This window comes from Colletotrichum graminicola, assembly GCF_000149035.1.
Source record: "Colletotrichum graminicola M1.001 genomic scaffold supercont1.73, whole genome shotgun sequence".
Lineage (NCBI taxonomy): Eukaryota > Fungi > Ascomycota > Sordariomycetes > Glomerellales > Glomerellaceae > Colletotrichum > Colletotrichum graminicola.
The window spans coordinates 66,899-84,011 of record NW_007361077.1 but is presented as its reverse complement, the minus strand read 5'-3'; the positions used below and the strand labels follow the sequence as shown (position 1 = coordinate 84,011).

General features: G+C 51.1%; 5 protein-coding genes across 5 annotated transcripts; 3 read left to right on the top strand and 2 right to left on the bottom strand.

The window, feature by feature from the left end:
- Positions 1-394: 394 nt before the first annotated feature.
- On the top strand, positions 395-2,248 carry GLRG_11026 (uncharacterized protein; the record flags this gene model as incomplete). The annotated part of the gene is made up of 1 exon (XM_008101747.1): positions 395-2,248. One exon carries the CDS (start codon positions 395-397, stop codon positions 2,246-2,248), a length of 1,854 nt encoding a protein of 617 aa, XP_008099938.1.
- Positions 2,249-2,768: 520 nt separating this feature from the next.
- Positions 2,769-3,987, top strand: GLRG_11025 (uncharacterized protein; the record flags this gene model as incomplete). The annotated part of the gene is made up of 3 exons (XM_008101746.1): positions 2,769-2,832; positions 2,890-3,042; positions 3,095-3,987. 3 exons carry the CDS (start codon positions 2,769-2,771, stop codon positions 3,985-3,987), a joined length of 1,110 nt encoding a protein of 369 aa, XP_008099937.1.
- Positions 3,988-5,534: 1,547 nt separating this feature from the next.
- On the bottom strand, positions 5,535-5,762 carry GLRG_11024 (uncharacterized protein; the record flags this gene model as incomplete). Its single annotated transcript, XM_008101745.1, has 1 exon — positions 5,535-5,762. The coding sequence occupies one exon, from the start codon at positions 5,760-5,762 to the stop codon at positions 5,535-5,537; it is 228 nt and encodes a 75-aa protein (XP_008099936.1).
- A 2,789-nt stretch (positions 5,763-8,551) lies between these two features.
- Positions 8,552-9,654, top strand: GLRG_11023 (cutinase; the record flags this gene model as incomplete). The annotated part of the gene is made up of 4 exons (XM_008101744.1): positions 8,552-8,878; positions 8,974-9,091; positions 9,178-9,257; positions 9,346-9,654. 4 exons carry the CDS (start codon positions 8,552-8,554, stop codon positions 9,652-9,654), a joined length of 834 nt encoding a protein of 277 aa, XP_008099935.1.
- A 511-nt stretch (positions 9,655-10,165) lies between these two features.
- On the bottom strand, positions 10,166-12,439 carry GLRG_11022 (uncharacterized protein; the record flags this gene model as incomplete). Its single annotated transcript, XM_008101743.1, has 1 exon — positions 10,166-12,439. The coding sequence occupies one exon, from the start codon at positions 12,437-12,439 to the stop codon at positions 10,166-10,168; it is 2,274 nt and encodes a 757-aa protein (XP_008099934.1).
- Between the last annotated feature and the right edge of the window lie 4,674 nt (positions 12,440-17,113).

Below are 17,113 nucleotides of genomic sequence, written 5' to 3'. Positions count from 1 at the left end.
AAATGCATCCAAATCTTCGGGTGATTTTCCAAGTCAGACCGCATCTTCATCTACATAGTAGAAGCCCCCAAGGAGACCACAACGTTCTTTCTGATTGGTCTACTAATTACGAGCGACCAGGTGACCAGTCACACGAGGTTATGATAAGAGAACGCGCGAATAATGTTGCATCCATTGCCATGCATGAGCCCCGCAGTCCGGGGACTCCGGTGGATACGACGTTTGTCCCCAACTGACGCGTTGCATTTATCCCCAGACAAATCTTCGCTGAGCGGCTGAGGTGAGCCCTCTCTTCTGCTCCGTGAGATTTCTCACTCTTGAGACCCGGAATCGTACCACTTCACTCGCATAGCCAGCCAATCCGACCCGAGTCGCGCACAAGGCCTAGAAACAAATGGAGCAACACGGCCCAGACCTGGCCTCCAGGATCGGGCCCTGGATATTGCCTAAGCCGCTCCGGGAGGCGTCTCCGGAAGCCACCCCTAGCGAACGGGCCTCGCCGCCGGAGGAGACCAAGCGGCGGAGGGCGGGTGGACCGAAGGCCCGTACCGGCTGTGCAACCTGCAAGACGCGCCATGTCAAGTGCGACGAGCGCAAGCCCACATGCTTCCGATGCGAAAAGGTCGGCGTGACGTGCGAAGGATACGTGGATCGCATCGACAGGAGGAGAAGAAGACAAACGCAGAACGTTGTCCGCCGAACGGTCCCGCTACTCATCGCTCCTCGCTCCACACCATCCCAGACCGAGTCTTGCAGTTCCGCACTCGTCGTACCCACCAGGCCGCAAATCCCTCGGTCTCTGTCGAATTTGCCAGAGGTTTACCGCAAAGATGGGATCTACTTCGATTACTTCCGCCATCAGGTCTCCACCAACCTGGCAGGTTACTATACCAGCCCAAACTGGTCTCACCTGGTCATTGGTGAAGGCCTGCAAGACGACTGTATTCATCATTCGATACTTGCTGTCGGCGCCCTCATCCGTTCTTCGCCGCAAGACACGAAACCAAGTATACATCGTGAAAAGGTCTTGCCACCCTCATCGGATGGCCAAGGTGTAACAGAACATCGCGAGGTTGCTCTGCGACATCATCTACAAGCAGTGAAGTCTTTAAGAGAACGGATGGAGTTGATCACGGCATCGTCACCAACGACCATTGTCATCACTACCCTACTACTTGTCATTTACGAGCTGCTCCAGGGAGAGCCCAAGACAGCGCAGCTTCTCCTCAACTCATGCCTAGGCGTTCTAAAGGACTGCATCACCATGTTTGAGAGCGGTTCCGTCAACAGTGAACCACAGTCTCGAGACTCCGAGTTTGACGATATGGAGCATGTGCTGCCCTGCATAGCAGCAATGAGCCATGTCTCTCAATCACTCCAACCGCTCCGTCGGCATACTCATCCATTCAAGATTGATCCCGGCTCGGACTTTCACAACCCCAAACACGAGTCTATATCGAAATTCTTCATCACATGGGGTAGGTTTTTCACCTTTGGCGTTGGCTTTGTCGGCACCTCTGCAGATGCGACAGCAGAAGGCGTCACACTGGAGTCCCTTGGCCATCTTACCGCCCACCAGCAAACGTTTCTGTCGCAGTTGCATAGGTGGAAAATCATCATTCAGTACTATATCCAGAGTCCGAAAATCGACACTGGAACTAAGAAGGGCCTGAGAATTGTGCAGATACACTGGCTTCTTCTCTACATAACCCTGACATGCTGTCTCGACCCAACCGAGATGGCTTATGACGCTTTCGAACAAGAATTCCGGGATCTCACGATCCAGTGCGTCGATCTCTATCGCGACTGTGTATCACAGCCACCTCCAACGTCTGTCCTGCTCGGGCAGGGTCTCATTTTACCCCTCTGCACGGTTGTGCGCGCCTGCAGGAATCACGATATCCGCATGACGGCGCTCCAGGCCCTTGACGAAATTCCATCATCTATGGTCTCCTGGGATGTAGTATCAAATATGCACGGGATTCTGGGGGCCTTGTTACTTGAGGAAACCGGCCGGGACGAGAGCGGATTAGTACCGCCAGACTCGAGGTGGTTCTGGTTGGAAGATGTTCCTGTACAAGAGACGGGCCAGGTGCATAAGATTTACCAGAGGCTCTCGCCAGGGCATGATGGTAAACCTGTCTTAACAAAACTACCTCCTACCTCCAATATGCGGTCAAAGATTTGTAAGGTTGGCGGATGCAACAAGGCACATATTCTGGGCCCGATTGTCGTAGAAGACTTATGACACAATGGGATGCATTATGCAGCAATGGGGTAAAATGACTCCTTCCGGTAAGAAACAAACATTTCGAAAGTCAACGATCACAAATTCGTCTTCATAAGAGGAATTCAAAGATGTTATATTACCGGCCAATCAGGGTTTCCAGCCGCAGTGGTGCCGTGAAACAGTTGGACTGTGTTGCTCATCAGCGTGGGATCGTAATTATCAACCAATCGGGATTAACCGATGGGATCTTGTAATAAGTGGCTCTATTGCGCGTTTGTTACGCGCGCTCCACATACCCAAACCAACTCCTGGACCTCGTAAGAATTGCCCAATAGCAAATCTGTCCCAGGACGACACAGTGTATGCGGGACATCGTGTCTCCAACCCACACCACGGAGAATCGATATATAAGGCTGGGTCGACTCGGGGCTTCGGTTGTGCAGACTTGTCACACATGATACCATAGTTTTTGAAGCCTTAGAATTGTCCACGGTGCCCCATATCGCCAGGTTACGAAACCCTTCCACAAATTATTACAATGAGCGGACCGGCTGTCAACATCGCTCAACCAGTTGTAGTGTCACTCACTGATTTGAAAGCGGGTATGTTCACAACATGCGCCTATTCTAACTCATTCTAATCCCGAACCACGACATTAGGAAATGTTCCATTCGAAACGCTCGTGGAAGCTTTTGGGCCAGACTCTCTTGGAATCTTGGTAGTGAAAGATGTCCCCCCCGAGTTCCCTCAACTTCGGCGTCAGGCACTGTCTTATGCATCATACCTTGGAAACCTCTCTGAAATGCAACTCGGTACGCTACTGCGATTCCGGATTCGGTGGCAGAAGCTGACGCATTGCCGTAGCCAAGATTGAAAATCCAGCTGCAAAATACCTCACCGGCTGGTCTTTAGGCAAGGAGCAACTAAAGGACGGACAAGTGGACACCTTCAAAGGATCATTCTACGCCAACTGCGCCTTTTACACAGACCCCAAACTGGATTGTGCAAAACCCACTGCCGAATTTTCCCCAGAAAACTTCCCGGAATATCTCTCACCCAACATCTGGCCCGGAGAGGATGTTCTGCCTGGTTTCAAGAACAGCCTCGAGAACCTTTGCCGTCTTCTGATCGATACTGCTGTTTTAGTAGCGCGAGCCTGTGACCAATACGCTGAACGGGAAATCGACGGCTACACAAAAGGTTACGTCGAGCACGTTGTCAGCACAAGCAATACCACCAAGGCTAGACTACTTCACTACTATCCTCAATCTCAGGACAATTCAGAAGTGAACGAGGATGATTGGTGTGGTGTACATTTGGACCACTCCGTGTTGACGGCCTTGACATCTGCCATGTTTGTTGACGAACATACAACATCGACTGTAGTCTCTGTCCCCGAGACTGGCTCGACACTTCCACCGCTGGAGGAAATGTCGGGAAGTCCGGATCCTTTGGCCGGCCTCTACATCAAATCTCGGACTGGGGAGACGGTTCAAGTCAAGATCCCGAGAGACTGCATTGCTTTCCAGACAGGAGAGGCGTTGGAGAAGATCACGAAGGGGAAGTTCAAGGCTGTTCCGCATTTCGTGCGAGGCGTTCGGCCCTCTATGAGTAATGGAAGGGTGGCGCGAAACACACTCGCAGTATTCACACAGCCCAACCTTGGAGAGGAGGTAGATACAGACCAGCACATAACTTTCGGGGAGTTTGCCAGGGGCGTCGTGAGAAAGAACACGGTCGAGGCTGAATCAAAATAGCTTTCTTTTCTTTTCAAGGAAAAATGAAAATACATACAGTAGCACAAATTGGTATGCTCCGTAATCACAAACCAAATAGCTGTCGTAGGCAAACTTAACAAGCGAGTTTATCAGACGTACTGCAGACGATTGGTCGTTGAAAGTCCTAATATGAGTGATTTGACTGGATAGTGGTGATACGTATTATGCTTCGGCAAAATGGCGGTAATAAGATGTCCCTAATAAGGTCTGATATCAAGAAATTCCCGTAATGATGCGATTACTGAGCGACCCTTCTTTCGGAAACTATCATCCAAACGTAGACGAAACTTCAAACAGCCCAAGTTTGACTGCGTACTCCTTCCGGCACAAATACAGAGTATCAGGCTCTGTTTTCTACAAACCAGAGTCCTCTCGAACATCTTCCTCGAATATATCTGTCTCGTGAAAACATTGGAGAAAGGTTATATCCATTTGTTTGTCTGTTGCTGACTTTTGTCTTTGATGGAACTCACTGAAATCATTAATGAATCCAAGCGCCAAGCGTAATCTGTTCTCTTTCTTGGTCACAGTCGTTTGTGCAGAGGAGTCACCGTACATAGTTATGTTGTAAAGAATCATTATTTGAAAAAGGTCTTGAAGAATTGGCTTGCTCGCGGGCGTGAATGGCGACGGATCGGGTCGAACTTTCCCATGATCCAATTGCGCCTTAACTCCTCCTTTCCCAAGAATGCTGTCTCACTAACCGTATCAAAGATGGCTCCTTCGACTTTGAAGATGCCTTGACCCGAGGGCGAGTCAAAGCGAGTATGGCTGTGCTTCCTGTCTTTGAACGCGTTGAAATGCCCCCGGTGACTAGCGGCTAGATACCGTACATCAACGCCGCTCATGCCACGAGAATCAGGTGTCCAAGAAGTCAGACCGAAGTCCACCCCGTTTTCCGGGTTCCGAGGTCCTGCGGTGAGAAGGATTTCCGTCTCTGCGTGTGAGTCTTCTTGAGACATCCATGTAGATATCATGGGTTGACCTCGAGTAATCAGCCTTCAACAGAGACCTCATGTCACTGATACCTATCAATGCGAACAGTTGATCTCGGGGATCCGCCGATAGCAGAGTCTTTGTCGGATACAAACATTAATGGTCGTCTTCCGGGCTTCTGGTGGGCTGATAAAGAATTGAGAGATTCCGAAGACTGCCTTGCGAAACCCCGTTATCCATGTTTTACGGGTTTGTGGATTTTGTTACCACGTGGAATCACCGGTGGCATCGTCCAAAGCTCGTAGCGTTGACCATTTTGCCGAAAGCGAGCCTCAATGAACGGTTGCTTCTCAAGCAAGAATGACTTCTTGGAAACCCCACAAACGGGTCCAATAGGGTCTTTGCAAAAGAAGCGTGAGTGCCCTGGTGGCGTCTTCATCGGCGACGAGGCTGTGCACAACCTGCCTGGACGACTAGACTCCATCAAGGGCTCAAAGCATTCGCATTTCTGTTTCTGATGCTTGAGACTCAGCACCCAGCCAGATTCTCACCTGGTCTCCTTGACTAAATATTTTGCCTATTTGAGCAACTTATGCGTCCCTTTCGTCTGTGTCCTTTTGGTTGATACAGATAATGTCAACCCAAAGCAAGATGCCCTCGTCTTGTCGTCTAAGGTGCTGCAAAGCCACTAGGAAGTCTTTTGTTATGCTCAGGGAGTAGCCGTTGGCGGCAATGGCATCGCTCTTCGTACCATCGCCCCAAGTATGCGAGAGCGTGTCATACCGAACTATAAAGTCATCAAACTTGTTGACAAACATTTCGATGTCAACAGGGGGCGATGAGGAGGCAGCTCGGTTTAGCCTCAAAAGACTAAATTCGTCCGAACGAATGGGTAGTGACAGGTAAACTTAGTTGGATACTTAGCTCATCTACGGATACGGCCGGATCAACCAAAGCAAGGGCTCTTAGGATGATCAAAGCTTCTTCCCGGCCGGTGTAGAATTGGGAATCTGTTCCTTTGAAACCTACTCAAATTGCTAAATCTTTACCGAATATATTGATGAATAATGTCGTATCGGCCAACTCAGCCCCATTTAGATGTTTTGTTCAGATAGCAGTGAAGAATAAAAGGCCTTCTGGTATGATCGTGAGAAGTACCGGTGTGGTCATGAAAAGCATAATCGGTGTGGTCGTAACAGGCATAGCCGACAAGGATGGTGTGTTTTTTAACCCGGCGTCCTATGGCTATGACAACGATCAATAACGTGTTGGCAGTACAAGCAGCGGCAAGCACTATAAAAGTCGGCGATTTGGTGACACATTCTGAAAAAGAGGGTAGAAGAAATGAAGACTGACAGAAGGCTGGCATCGGGGCACTGTGTATTGCATTTCCTGGGCGTCCTGCGCGATGATGTGTACCATGTCTACCGGATCGTACCTATGTAATTGGCAGATAGCTCTATAACGATAGTTTGTCATGTGACTCCTGCGCCGAGAAACAACGCAAAATATCTCAACACCACCTGGCTACCAAGCTGCAGGTCTAAAAACAGACAAAAAGGCCCCCAGGCGACTGTCAGACAATACAGAATAAGGGGCCGCCACAGCAGCGTCTCAGCAGCCACGGGGAAATAAAATAGCAAGGCCAACTGCCAATGTGCTGACATAACCCCCCTTCAGATTCAGTAAGGGCATGACAGGAATTTCACGGTCTATGAAGGACGATTTGGCACTCACCCATGCCGTTTGACATCGGTTTCGGTAAAAGAGGTGCCAAGGACGACCACTAATATTATTTGACTGTAATTATGAGGTTGGAGACCTTACTTGACCTTCCATCGCACACCGCACCGGATCTGAAACGAAGCGACTGGCCGGCTATGAGCTTGGCAATCGTTTGCCAAGCGTATTACACGGCTTGGATCCAATGATTTTACTGAGCCCTATTGTCATTCGTCATTGGACGTGAATATAGGCTACAATAGGGCATACGGAGCCTTACGCGTCGGGTCTGTTCCTTTATGTTCAGTTCAGTACATTATATGTCACAGGACATATTAGGCGTTAATTGCTGCTTGCGATTAACGGCGTCGTTTTTGCGGCATTATATCAACTTTATGCTTATTTCATATTTGTCTCTGTTTCCGATTTGGTAACAATCAGGCTGGTAACGCTTGTGGGTTATTATCCAAATATACATTTGTGATTTCGTACAGAAATCGTCATGTCATTTTCCAGTTGTAGCGTTGCCCGGGGACCATTACTCAAACGCCAGACTTTCGTCTTGAAAGGGAATGCGGACTGCGATCTGATAGCAGCAAAACAGTCTTGGTACGAATAGGCGTGGCAGACAGTATCAGCCACGTCATACGCGATGTCACCTGACCGACCTCGGCCCTCGGGACTCGTATTTCTATAGGCCCTCACTCTTAGGAACCCATTTCTTACAATCAAGCTTCTCTGCACCTAGAGTATGACCCCTATTCGCTGTGTGCCCTAACTCGTGAGAGTCATCATCCCAAAGCCTCGAGATAAGAAGGCACCTAATTTGGCCGATGTGCTATTGGCAATGTATGCAGCCAAGACCGCAATGCTCCCGAAAAAAAGATGGAAAAGTACTAATTGAGAAGGACGTCTTCTATCCCTCCGACAGCACCATGCTTCGTGTCTGGAGTGCATCAGATTGTCTTGCTGCACTCCACCCGCCCTCGATCGCCCTATAACTAACAACCTCGGTTCATCCAACGCATGACCACCTACAAACCGGGGAATTAGCAATCCGGGTTGAGCGGAGCTCCATAGATGATTATTCTCCTACCCCGCAAATGAAAGTCCACAAGGCTCGCATCTCCCCTCACGATCAAGCGGGTCTGATTGACCAATGGTAATGGTATATGAAGACAGTCATAACGTCACGCGTCAAAAGAATCCAAAGGCCTCGGGCTCGGGGTAATGCTTTTTGTGCTTGATTTGGAACTAACGCCGAAGCCTGTTGAATTGCATCCTCGAGCCCCCAGTTTAGCTCTCCCATTTGAGGTTACCTCCTCGCCAGGACGACGAGGGACTAACCAGGCGCGGAAGCTCGTCGATGGACCCATGCACCAATGCCGATTGTCCGATGACAAACTTTATGTGCGTATATGAAATATGGCGGAATATCAATTGCGTATGTTCGTTGGGAACGGGCTTTATCTTTCTTCTTTCAATGTGGGCCGCCTGGGATAGCCCTTGACGATTCGCACATACATCATGCCTCACCTCAACCCTCCCCAGCTCATTGAAGCACGTTGCTCCGGCTAGGCCGTGTCGTTGAACCCAGATGCAGCGGTGAGTGGTACGGTCCTGCTTAGGAGGAATGATTAGAGACCTTCCAAACAGGGAACCATCGTTATTTTTGTTGCCTTCTTGGCGGGTAATCATGGTGGTCATTTTGCAATGTAATGCGCCGGCAATTCGTTCAAATACCTCGCCTTCCCCTGGGCATTCTGCCTGAAGCTCTTGGCCCACGATTACGAGTTCTCACCCTTCCACGATCCGACCCTCGAACCCTCGCCCGGCAGTAGCCACAACTTGTAAGACACTATCCATAGTTTCCCAAACCATAAAGATGAGGACCACCACTGCCTTCGCCGTCGCCGGCTTCCTCACTGCTAGCGCTTCTGCGCAGGACTCGGCGGCCACCTGCGCCACCGGCATTCACCTCATCGTGGCTCGCGGCAGCAACGAGCCCGCTGGGGTCGGTAGGATCGGCTCCGTCGCCAATGGCGTCGTGGCATCCATCCCGGGGTCGCAGATTGAGGCCATCAACTACCCCGCGACTTTTGACAACTACTCCACCTCGGTCGCGGCTGGTGCCGAGGCCATGAAAATCGCCTTGACGCAATATAGCTCGCAGTGCCCAAACTCCAAGATCGCACTGCTGGGCTATTCCCAGGTGAGTTTGCCGAGGCGGGAGCGGCTGGATTCGAAGCTCAAGACGGGTTCGAATTAGGTTTTCGGGGATCCCCAGCTGACACGCACGAACCCCAGGGCGCCCAAGTTGTAGGCGATACCTTGTGTGGCAACACGGAGGATTTCAAGAGCGGCAACATGGACTTTGACTTCAACTTCACGACTCCCGTGGCGGCGTCTGTGATAGACCACAGTGGTCGGTTTGCCTTCTTGCCCTAGAATCTCCCTCTAGAAAGAAAAAGGGATAATAGGAATCTTGGGCTGACAGGATCAAACTCGCAGTCATCGCCGCCATCCTCTTCGGGGACCCAACACACAACACCTCGGCCTCTTGGAACAAGGGCACCAGCACCCACGACGGGGTAAGTCGCCTTCCTTGATTTTGAAGCTCGGTTCAGGGTGTTTGTGTATGTGCAAGTGCGGCTGCTGACCCTTACTCTCCTCTTCCAGCTCTTCCCCCGCGAGAACGTCACGGCGTGCAAGGGCTACGCTCCCAAGATCGAGTCCTACTGCGACACCGGAGACATCTACTGCGATCTCGGCAACGACACCACTGTCCACGGGTCCTACTTCAAAAAATACACCAACGAAGCCGTTGAGTTCATCGTCGCCCGGTTCAATGCCACAAAGTCTTCAACCAACAGTACGTCGCCCACGACCACATCGAGGCCTGTACCGGCATCTGGATCCGCTCCCTCCGCCTCCGCAATGCTTATGTCCCTGGCCGGTCTGTCAGTGCTTGTGACTCACCTGCTGTGAGAGCCATTTGTGTTAGTAATTTTATGATTGATGTAGATAACTCAGTACGGGTTTACGCACGCACAGCTGCCTAGATTCCCAATAATGAAAGCCACGACTCAAGACTATGAAGTATGCTAGGTCCTTCCACGTTGCGAGACCCTCAGGTGCCTATCTTGCGTGGAACCACCACAAGCGCTGCGGAACCAAAAAAAGGGTTTGACAAGCCGTGTATTGCCGTGCAGCCCCGATGACGTTTAAGAACCACATGTATATGTATGGCTCATGACGATGCAAATGGCCCGATGACTTGTGGGACATGCGCAGCACAAATTTTGCTCGGCGGTCTGCTATTAAGTCACTCATCAACCCTCATAAAGCAGCAGTTGGCTCGATACAAAAACACAGGGTAATTAAAAGGTCCATTCAAGGCCGGCTGGCAGGGTATCAAACTTCTCCCAGCGTCATAGCTACCATCTAATATTCAGATTACATGTAAGAAAGTTATACGCGCAGAGGGTAATCTGCACCTTCATCTAGGGCTTATATCCATCCTCTTCCATCTTAGATCACCTCCTTCCCATCTCAGCGTTACGCGCGCCGCATGAACCTCATCTTCATGGGATGTGTCGGCATTGCTGGTGCGGCCGACGTCTGGGCGGGCTCGTGGGCGGGCATCGCCACCGCTGGGGGGGTGTGAACCGGCATAGCCTCCGCGGGTGGTGTGTGCACCGGCATGGCCTCGGCGGGTGGTGTGTGTACTGGCATGGCCTCTGCGGGCGGCGCCTGGTGAGCAGGAGGTGCCCGCCTCCGCAGGAGGCATCATATGTACGGGAGCCGCCGGTGCTGGGGGTGGGGGGGTATGAGCCGGGGGGGCGGGCATGTGGGGATTGGCCGGCGCCATTGTGTGCTTCTCAGGCGGAGCAACCTGGTGAGCAGGAGGAGGGGCCGGCATCGAGTGGGCAGCGGGTGGAGCAGAGGTCTGGTGGCCCATGACGGGAGCTGCCACAGTTGTAGTGCATTGGCTCAATGTTTGAGTGAGATGGACGGTCTCCTTAACAATGTGGGGAGGCAGAGTGACGTGAACAGTCTCCTTGACAATCTGGGGAGGCAATGTAACGTGAACTGTCTCCTTAACAATCTGAGGCGCTTGAGTGATAGCTTGAGCCGGCTGAGTGACATGAACAGTCTCCTTGACAGTCTCCTTGACAGTCTCTGTGACAACCTGAGGAGGTAACGTGACGTGGACTGTCTCCTTGACGATCTGAGGCGCTTGAGTGATAGCTTGGGCTGGCTGAGTGACATGGACAGTCTCCTTGACAGTCTCTGTGACAATCTGGGGAGGCAATGTAACGTGAACTGTCTCCTTGACAATCTGAGGCGCTTGAGTGATAGCTTGGGCTGGCTCAGTAACATGAACTGTCTCCCTAACAGTCTCCTTGACAACCTGAGGAGGCAACGTGACGTGGACTGTCTCCTTGACGATCTGAGGCGCTTGAGTGACAACTTGGGCTGGCTCAGTAATGTGAACGGTCTCCTTAACAGTCTGAGGAGGCAGTGTGACATGAACTGTCTCCTTGACAATCTGAGGTGCTTGCGTAAGAACTTGGGGAGGCTGAGTGACATGAATTGTCTCCTTGACAGTCTCCTTAACAATCTGGGGAGGCAGTGTAACATGGACTGTCTCCTTGACAATCTGAGGTGGCTGTGTGACAACCTGAGGCGGCTGAGTGACATGAACTGTCTCCTTCACAGTCTGAGGAGGCAACGTAACGTTAATAGTCTCCTTAACCACCTGGGGAGGCTGAGTAACGTGGATAGTCTCCTTCACAGTCTGGGGAGGTAGCGTCACGTGGACTGTTTCCTTGACAATCTGGGGTGGTTGCGTGACAACCTGAGGTGGCTGAGTGACGTGGACCGTCTCCTTCACCGTCTGAGGAGGAAGCGTCACATGGACCGTCTCCTTAACAGTCTGTGGTGGCTGAGTGACGTGGACTGTTTCCTTTACAGGAGGCAAGGTAACATGGACGGTTTCCTTGACGGTCTGCGGCGGTTGAGTAACATGGACTGTCTGAGGAGGCAACGTCACGTGGACTGTCTCCTTGACAGTTTGCGGCGGTTGAGTGACGTGGACTGTCTCCTTAACAGTCTTCGGCGGTTCAGTGATGTGCACTGTCTCCTTGACGGTCTTGGGCGGTTCAGTGATGTGCACTGTCTCCTTAACAGTCTTCGGCGGTTCGGTGATGTGCACTGTCTCCTTAACAGTCTTCGGCGGTTCGGTGATGTGGACCGTCTCCTTTACAGGAGGCAACGTAACGTGGACCGTCTCCTTGACGGTCTTGGGCGGTTCAGTGACGTGCACTGTCTCCTTTACAGGAGGCAACGTAACGTGGACAGTCTCCTTAACAGTCTTCGGCGGTTCGGTGATGTGGACCGTCTCCTTGACGGTCTTGGGCGGTTCAGTAACGTGCACTGTCTCCTTGACGGTCTTGGGCGGCTGGGTAACATGAACTGTCTCCTTGACGGTCTGAGGCGGTTGGGTGACGTGGACCGTCTCTTTGACGGTTGTCGTGACGGTTTGGTGGATGGTCTTGACTTCGCTGACTGTAACAGGTATAGTCTTGTGGATCGTGGTTGGAACCGTCACATGAACTGTTTCTTTTTCCCCCGGCATGGTGACATGAACGGTCTCGCGGATCGTGGTAGGGACGTGGACGGTCTCGGTTATGGCCTCGCACTCCTGCTTCCCGGCGGCCGCCAACGTCGAGAAGGCGAGCCACGTCAGGACTCCGTATCGCGAAAGCATCGTGTCGGTCTAACAGGAACCGGGGTCGTGTAGAAAGCTCGAAGGGTCGTGGTCGGTAAGAGAAAAGGAAGGTAAGACACACAAGAAGGAATAAAGGAACGTATGAGGCTCGCCTCTGATCGAAGTGGAGATACCGGTCTCTGGAAGAATGAAACGAAATAAACAAACGACAGCGAGCTGGGCGAGACTGGTCGCCTAGTGCTGTAAAGAAACGAATGAATGAAGGAGGGCGCGTATATGAAGTCAGTCCTGCTGGTCACCATAGACTACGAGAGGGAAGGGGGGAAGTCATTATATCGGGAGGGATCTGGTTCGTTTGGTTGTCTTGGCTGACCAGCATGAGCCGCAAAAGCCGGCACCCGGAAGATCGGATGGCACTGGGTAGGTGTGGACCTGTCCATCCGGACCTTTCTCAGGACTGAGCGGGCTGGGCAAGGGCGTGTTGGAGTCTGGTGTGAAGGAGACGTCCTCCGTGGAGCGGCTCCAGTGGGAGTGTTTGAGAAGATACAAAGTCCGACTTTGGGTCACTAACACTGCAGGCGAGATGTGCGCGACGAAAGCGGTAGCGAGGACGGGATACAAGGTCACTCCCAAGCCACCTTGGGAGTCTGTCCGGGGTCGGAGCGGGATCAAACGTAGCGATGCCATCATGAGAGTGATGGGACGATTCTGGGAGAAGGGATGAAGAGCAAGGAATAGCCTGTCTGTTTTGGCTTTGCGGCCCTTGCAGGGGAGTTTGGCCAGGGCTGAATCTCAACTGACAAGTTAGGTCGAGGTAAAGGCCAGGCATGTACGGAGTTGAGGCCTAGTTCGCATACTTTGGACGCTTGTGACTGTCAGGGGTGGTCGTCTTGGCTGACAAGGGCCCCTTTTAGATGATAAGAGGTAGACCGGAACTGGATCCTGCCGTCGGTGAGAAGGAGGGTTTATGGCTCTGCGCGGACTTGGGCTGGGACATGAAACTTGATATCGTCAGACGGTTGGGGAGCTGAATAGGTGGCCTGGTTGTTGTGGTGATCGCGGGAGGATCACGGCTGTGGGATGTGATGCTGATTCTTGGAAGCGCAGAGGACGAGAAGCACTCGGGAACGATGGACCTGAGTGTATGCGTGCATTGTGCTTTGTACCACGACGGCGACATTGGGGTTCGGTATAGCAGATAACATTACGTGGCAAGCGTGATTCTTGGGGCAATTCCCGAGCTGGTCAGTCACACAATGCGAGAAGAAAAAGTCATAGTCTCGATAGGAACCCCGAAGCCGTACAGAAATGTTTTCTTCTCCACAGGCAGTCCCCCACGAACGACACCTGACACATGTCAGCAGCACCTAATCTGGCCATCTGGGTGTGGAAGAGACAAAGGATGAGCAGGGGTGTATGTGTGTGTGGCGTTCAAGGGGCAGGTCACAGCACTAATGTAACTACCGGTACCAGATGCTGGAAAGGGAGCTTGCCAAAGTTCCAAGCTCTTAGTGCGTATGAGGAGCTGGCATTTCCTTCATGTTGAGCCACCCGAAACCCCCGCCAAGATAAAGCCCCTGTAAGAGCTGCAGCCCCAACATGGCAAAGCGAGCAGAAAACAGGGAGGCTCCAAGCACAATCAAACCAGGCTCCGCTCGCTAGTAGGTGAGGGCAAGGGTTCTTCGGGGCGAAAGAAGGAGTTCGGTACGGTTCCGAGGTTTCGCGGCGCTGAACGGACGGCTTGGAAGCCCTGGGAGGCGAAGGGGGCGTTGACGAAATTAGAGGTCAGAACAACAGAGTTTGGGTTAAGCATTAAGGTTATTTCGCCAGGGTCGTTCCTCCAGTGGCCAGTGACCTCATCTGGGGCCCCGTCCGCACTGCAACCCTCCGCCCTAGCTTGGGTCGGCTTTAAGGTAGCCCGGCCCCTTGACAAGGGCCGGCGGGGGACACGAGGGAACGACATTTGAGGATTTTTCATTCTACACCATTAGCCGCGTAGACTTCCAAAGCCTTTCCGCTCGAACGCGGAATCTTTCTCGGCGGTATTCCCTGGTCTCTCAACTTGACCGAAATCACCCGCAGGACGTGCCGACGGAGTGCTCCTGTGCTTCACTTGCGCGAGTCAGGCTCCTCCCAAAGTAAACAACATACCCGTACAATAATTACATACGCAGAATACAAACGGGAAGGCTCTCTGTTGTCTTGAGGGTTCTGCAAAGAGTTCGCTTGTATATGCCAGACAGTCTCGCGTACGCAAACCGCTGATTCCTTCGCTGAGACTTTTCTGCGAGTGCATCTTTCCAGAGAATGCTGTGGATCAGTTACCCACTGATTGATGGCTTCTTGTGTAATTAGCTGGATCCTGATCCAGAGATGTGCATAAAGCTGTAATTGGTATTTGTGCATACATAGTAGCTAGCAGTCACTGTCTTGATTTCTGCATGATCAAGTGCTGGTCCTGGCCTTGCTTGAAAACCTCGTATCTTGTGTGTTTCCGCCCCTGAAGCCAAGCATGATCAGAGGCTTCGGACTTGGCAGTGTGGCACTGCCAAGTTCTGCTTCCCACTCACACTGTTCGGGATACCAGGGCTGATAGCCCATCCGCGGCCATCGCACACAGAATTCAGGATCTCTCTGGCTCGACATGAGTGCAGGCCACGATGACTGCCTGGTCTTATGGCCGCATAAAGAGCCCAGAGATCCCTCCTGCACCTTGATCTACCTCCTCTGCGTTTTGTAGGCAAGCGGCATGAACCTATCCGGAATTCCGTGCAGTCCAACCATTCGTACCTATGTTAGTAAAACCTGAACCTACAGCCGGTAGGTTGGTTCATCTTTTTTCTATTTACACATAAGCCTCATGCCATAAGTGGCGGAGCATGGCCCCTACCTAACTATCCCTCGTTCCACAGACCTCTGCCGCGCCAATACTTCGTATCTGTAGAGTACTTGGGACTGCGTAAGACTTTGCCCCTGATGGCAGTTCCAACGGTATGTCAAACATGCTAGCCACATCTGGTCTACGTATACGGAAGAAGATACGTTCCGAATATCCTGAGATGTGCCTCGGGCAGCCCCTGGCTTGTTACTCGCCAGACACAGCCGCTAAGAAACTACTAAACTGGATACCGTCTCCTGACCCACAGTGATCCAAACAGCTCCTACTATAGGAGGCCCAGATGAGCTATAGTTGTTGTTGTTGTTGTTGTTGTTGTTGTAATATTTAACGCCTGAAACGTTCCTGTAAGAGGACAAAGGGCGCCTAGAGTAGCCAGCTTCTAGGAATAATATACACAGCACTCATCCATCGTCCAAGCGGCCTATCGTGTATGTTCCATCGCCGACCTTGCCTAGGAGTTTTAACCTGAAAGTACCGTCCGCGCCGTCAAGTGCCCAAGGGCTCTTCGGCTGCCAGGTGCCGTACGGCGTGCTCTATGTTTCCTTCCTACGGTATTAGCGCAGTTAGGTCATATAGGGCACACCTATGTGTTCAGTTGTACAGTACTATTTGTACATCCATGTTAGGTTTGTCCGTGCTCTATTACCCGCGTCGCGGCCTTTAGCCGCTGCCCGCAGAGTGGAGTGTGTTAATGATTGTTAGAAGAGTATGGGGGTATAGGGGAAACAAAGGAGAGAAAGTAGGAGAGTGTAGGGTGTGTGAGAAGGTAGGGAGAGAATAGTAGTTGGTGTTCCCACGCACTTGACACTGCCTTCTAGTCCTATAGACTAGGGGGTATCTTTTTAGAAGGTGCAAGAACAAAGTCACATCCCATGGCAGATGAGCTATAGATATCTAATGACGGGACCTACCTGGCTTGGCAAGGGGGTAAGATAACGCGGACAGCAGCGGAAGGGTTACAGAATCTCGGACAGATGAAGATTACTCGATAGGTTGTAATCAGTGGCTGTGTTGCGGCTTGCCTCACTCAAAAAGAGCTTGTGTTTCAAACATGACAGGCGAATTACGAGTTAGATTTTACAGCTAGTACTACAAAAGCATGGCCGGTATGGGAACGATATCCAGCTTCCTCCTGATTAGTGGTCGAATCCGACTCTAGTTTAACTTATAGCAAATCGGTCTTTAATGATAGTTGATATGGCTGAAGCCAGATTGTCTCTTACGTGAAACAGCAAGTCCCTGGTTGTATAAACATCATTGACATCGTCATTTATTTCATCATGCCAAAGCATTTGCTTGTATAATGTGGAACCAAACTTGTTTCCGGCGGCTGGGTACCATCATTACGTAGATAAGTGGTTGGGGGCCAAATAATCAATAAGCAGCGGACTGAGATTCTTCGCGCGCTGGCGTGAATCCCAGGGTAGGAGTTTGATGCCCAAATAAAAGATGAATTACAGTACAAGCTTTGTTAAAGCTAGGGGTGCACTGAATATATGACTGATAAATCCAAATCCAAAATAGTGTTTGACATTCATGAAAAATACAACATGCAAATGGCAATTCTAGTGTTGGTTTCACCAGGGTGGTAATACGGTTAACCATACGTATTAATAGGCAAGTGACAAATAATAGGGGTAAATACTAGTTCTAAATTATACATAAAGGAAAAAAAACTATTATAGGATTATATAGTAAATCTACTACGTAATATCCCTATAGATCTAGTAGATCTATAGCAAATTAGCTATAGTTATTCTAGCTAATTAGCGTTAATCTATACTACTAATATCTAGGTAATAGTTAATATTATA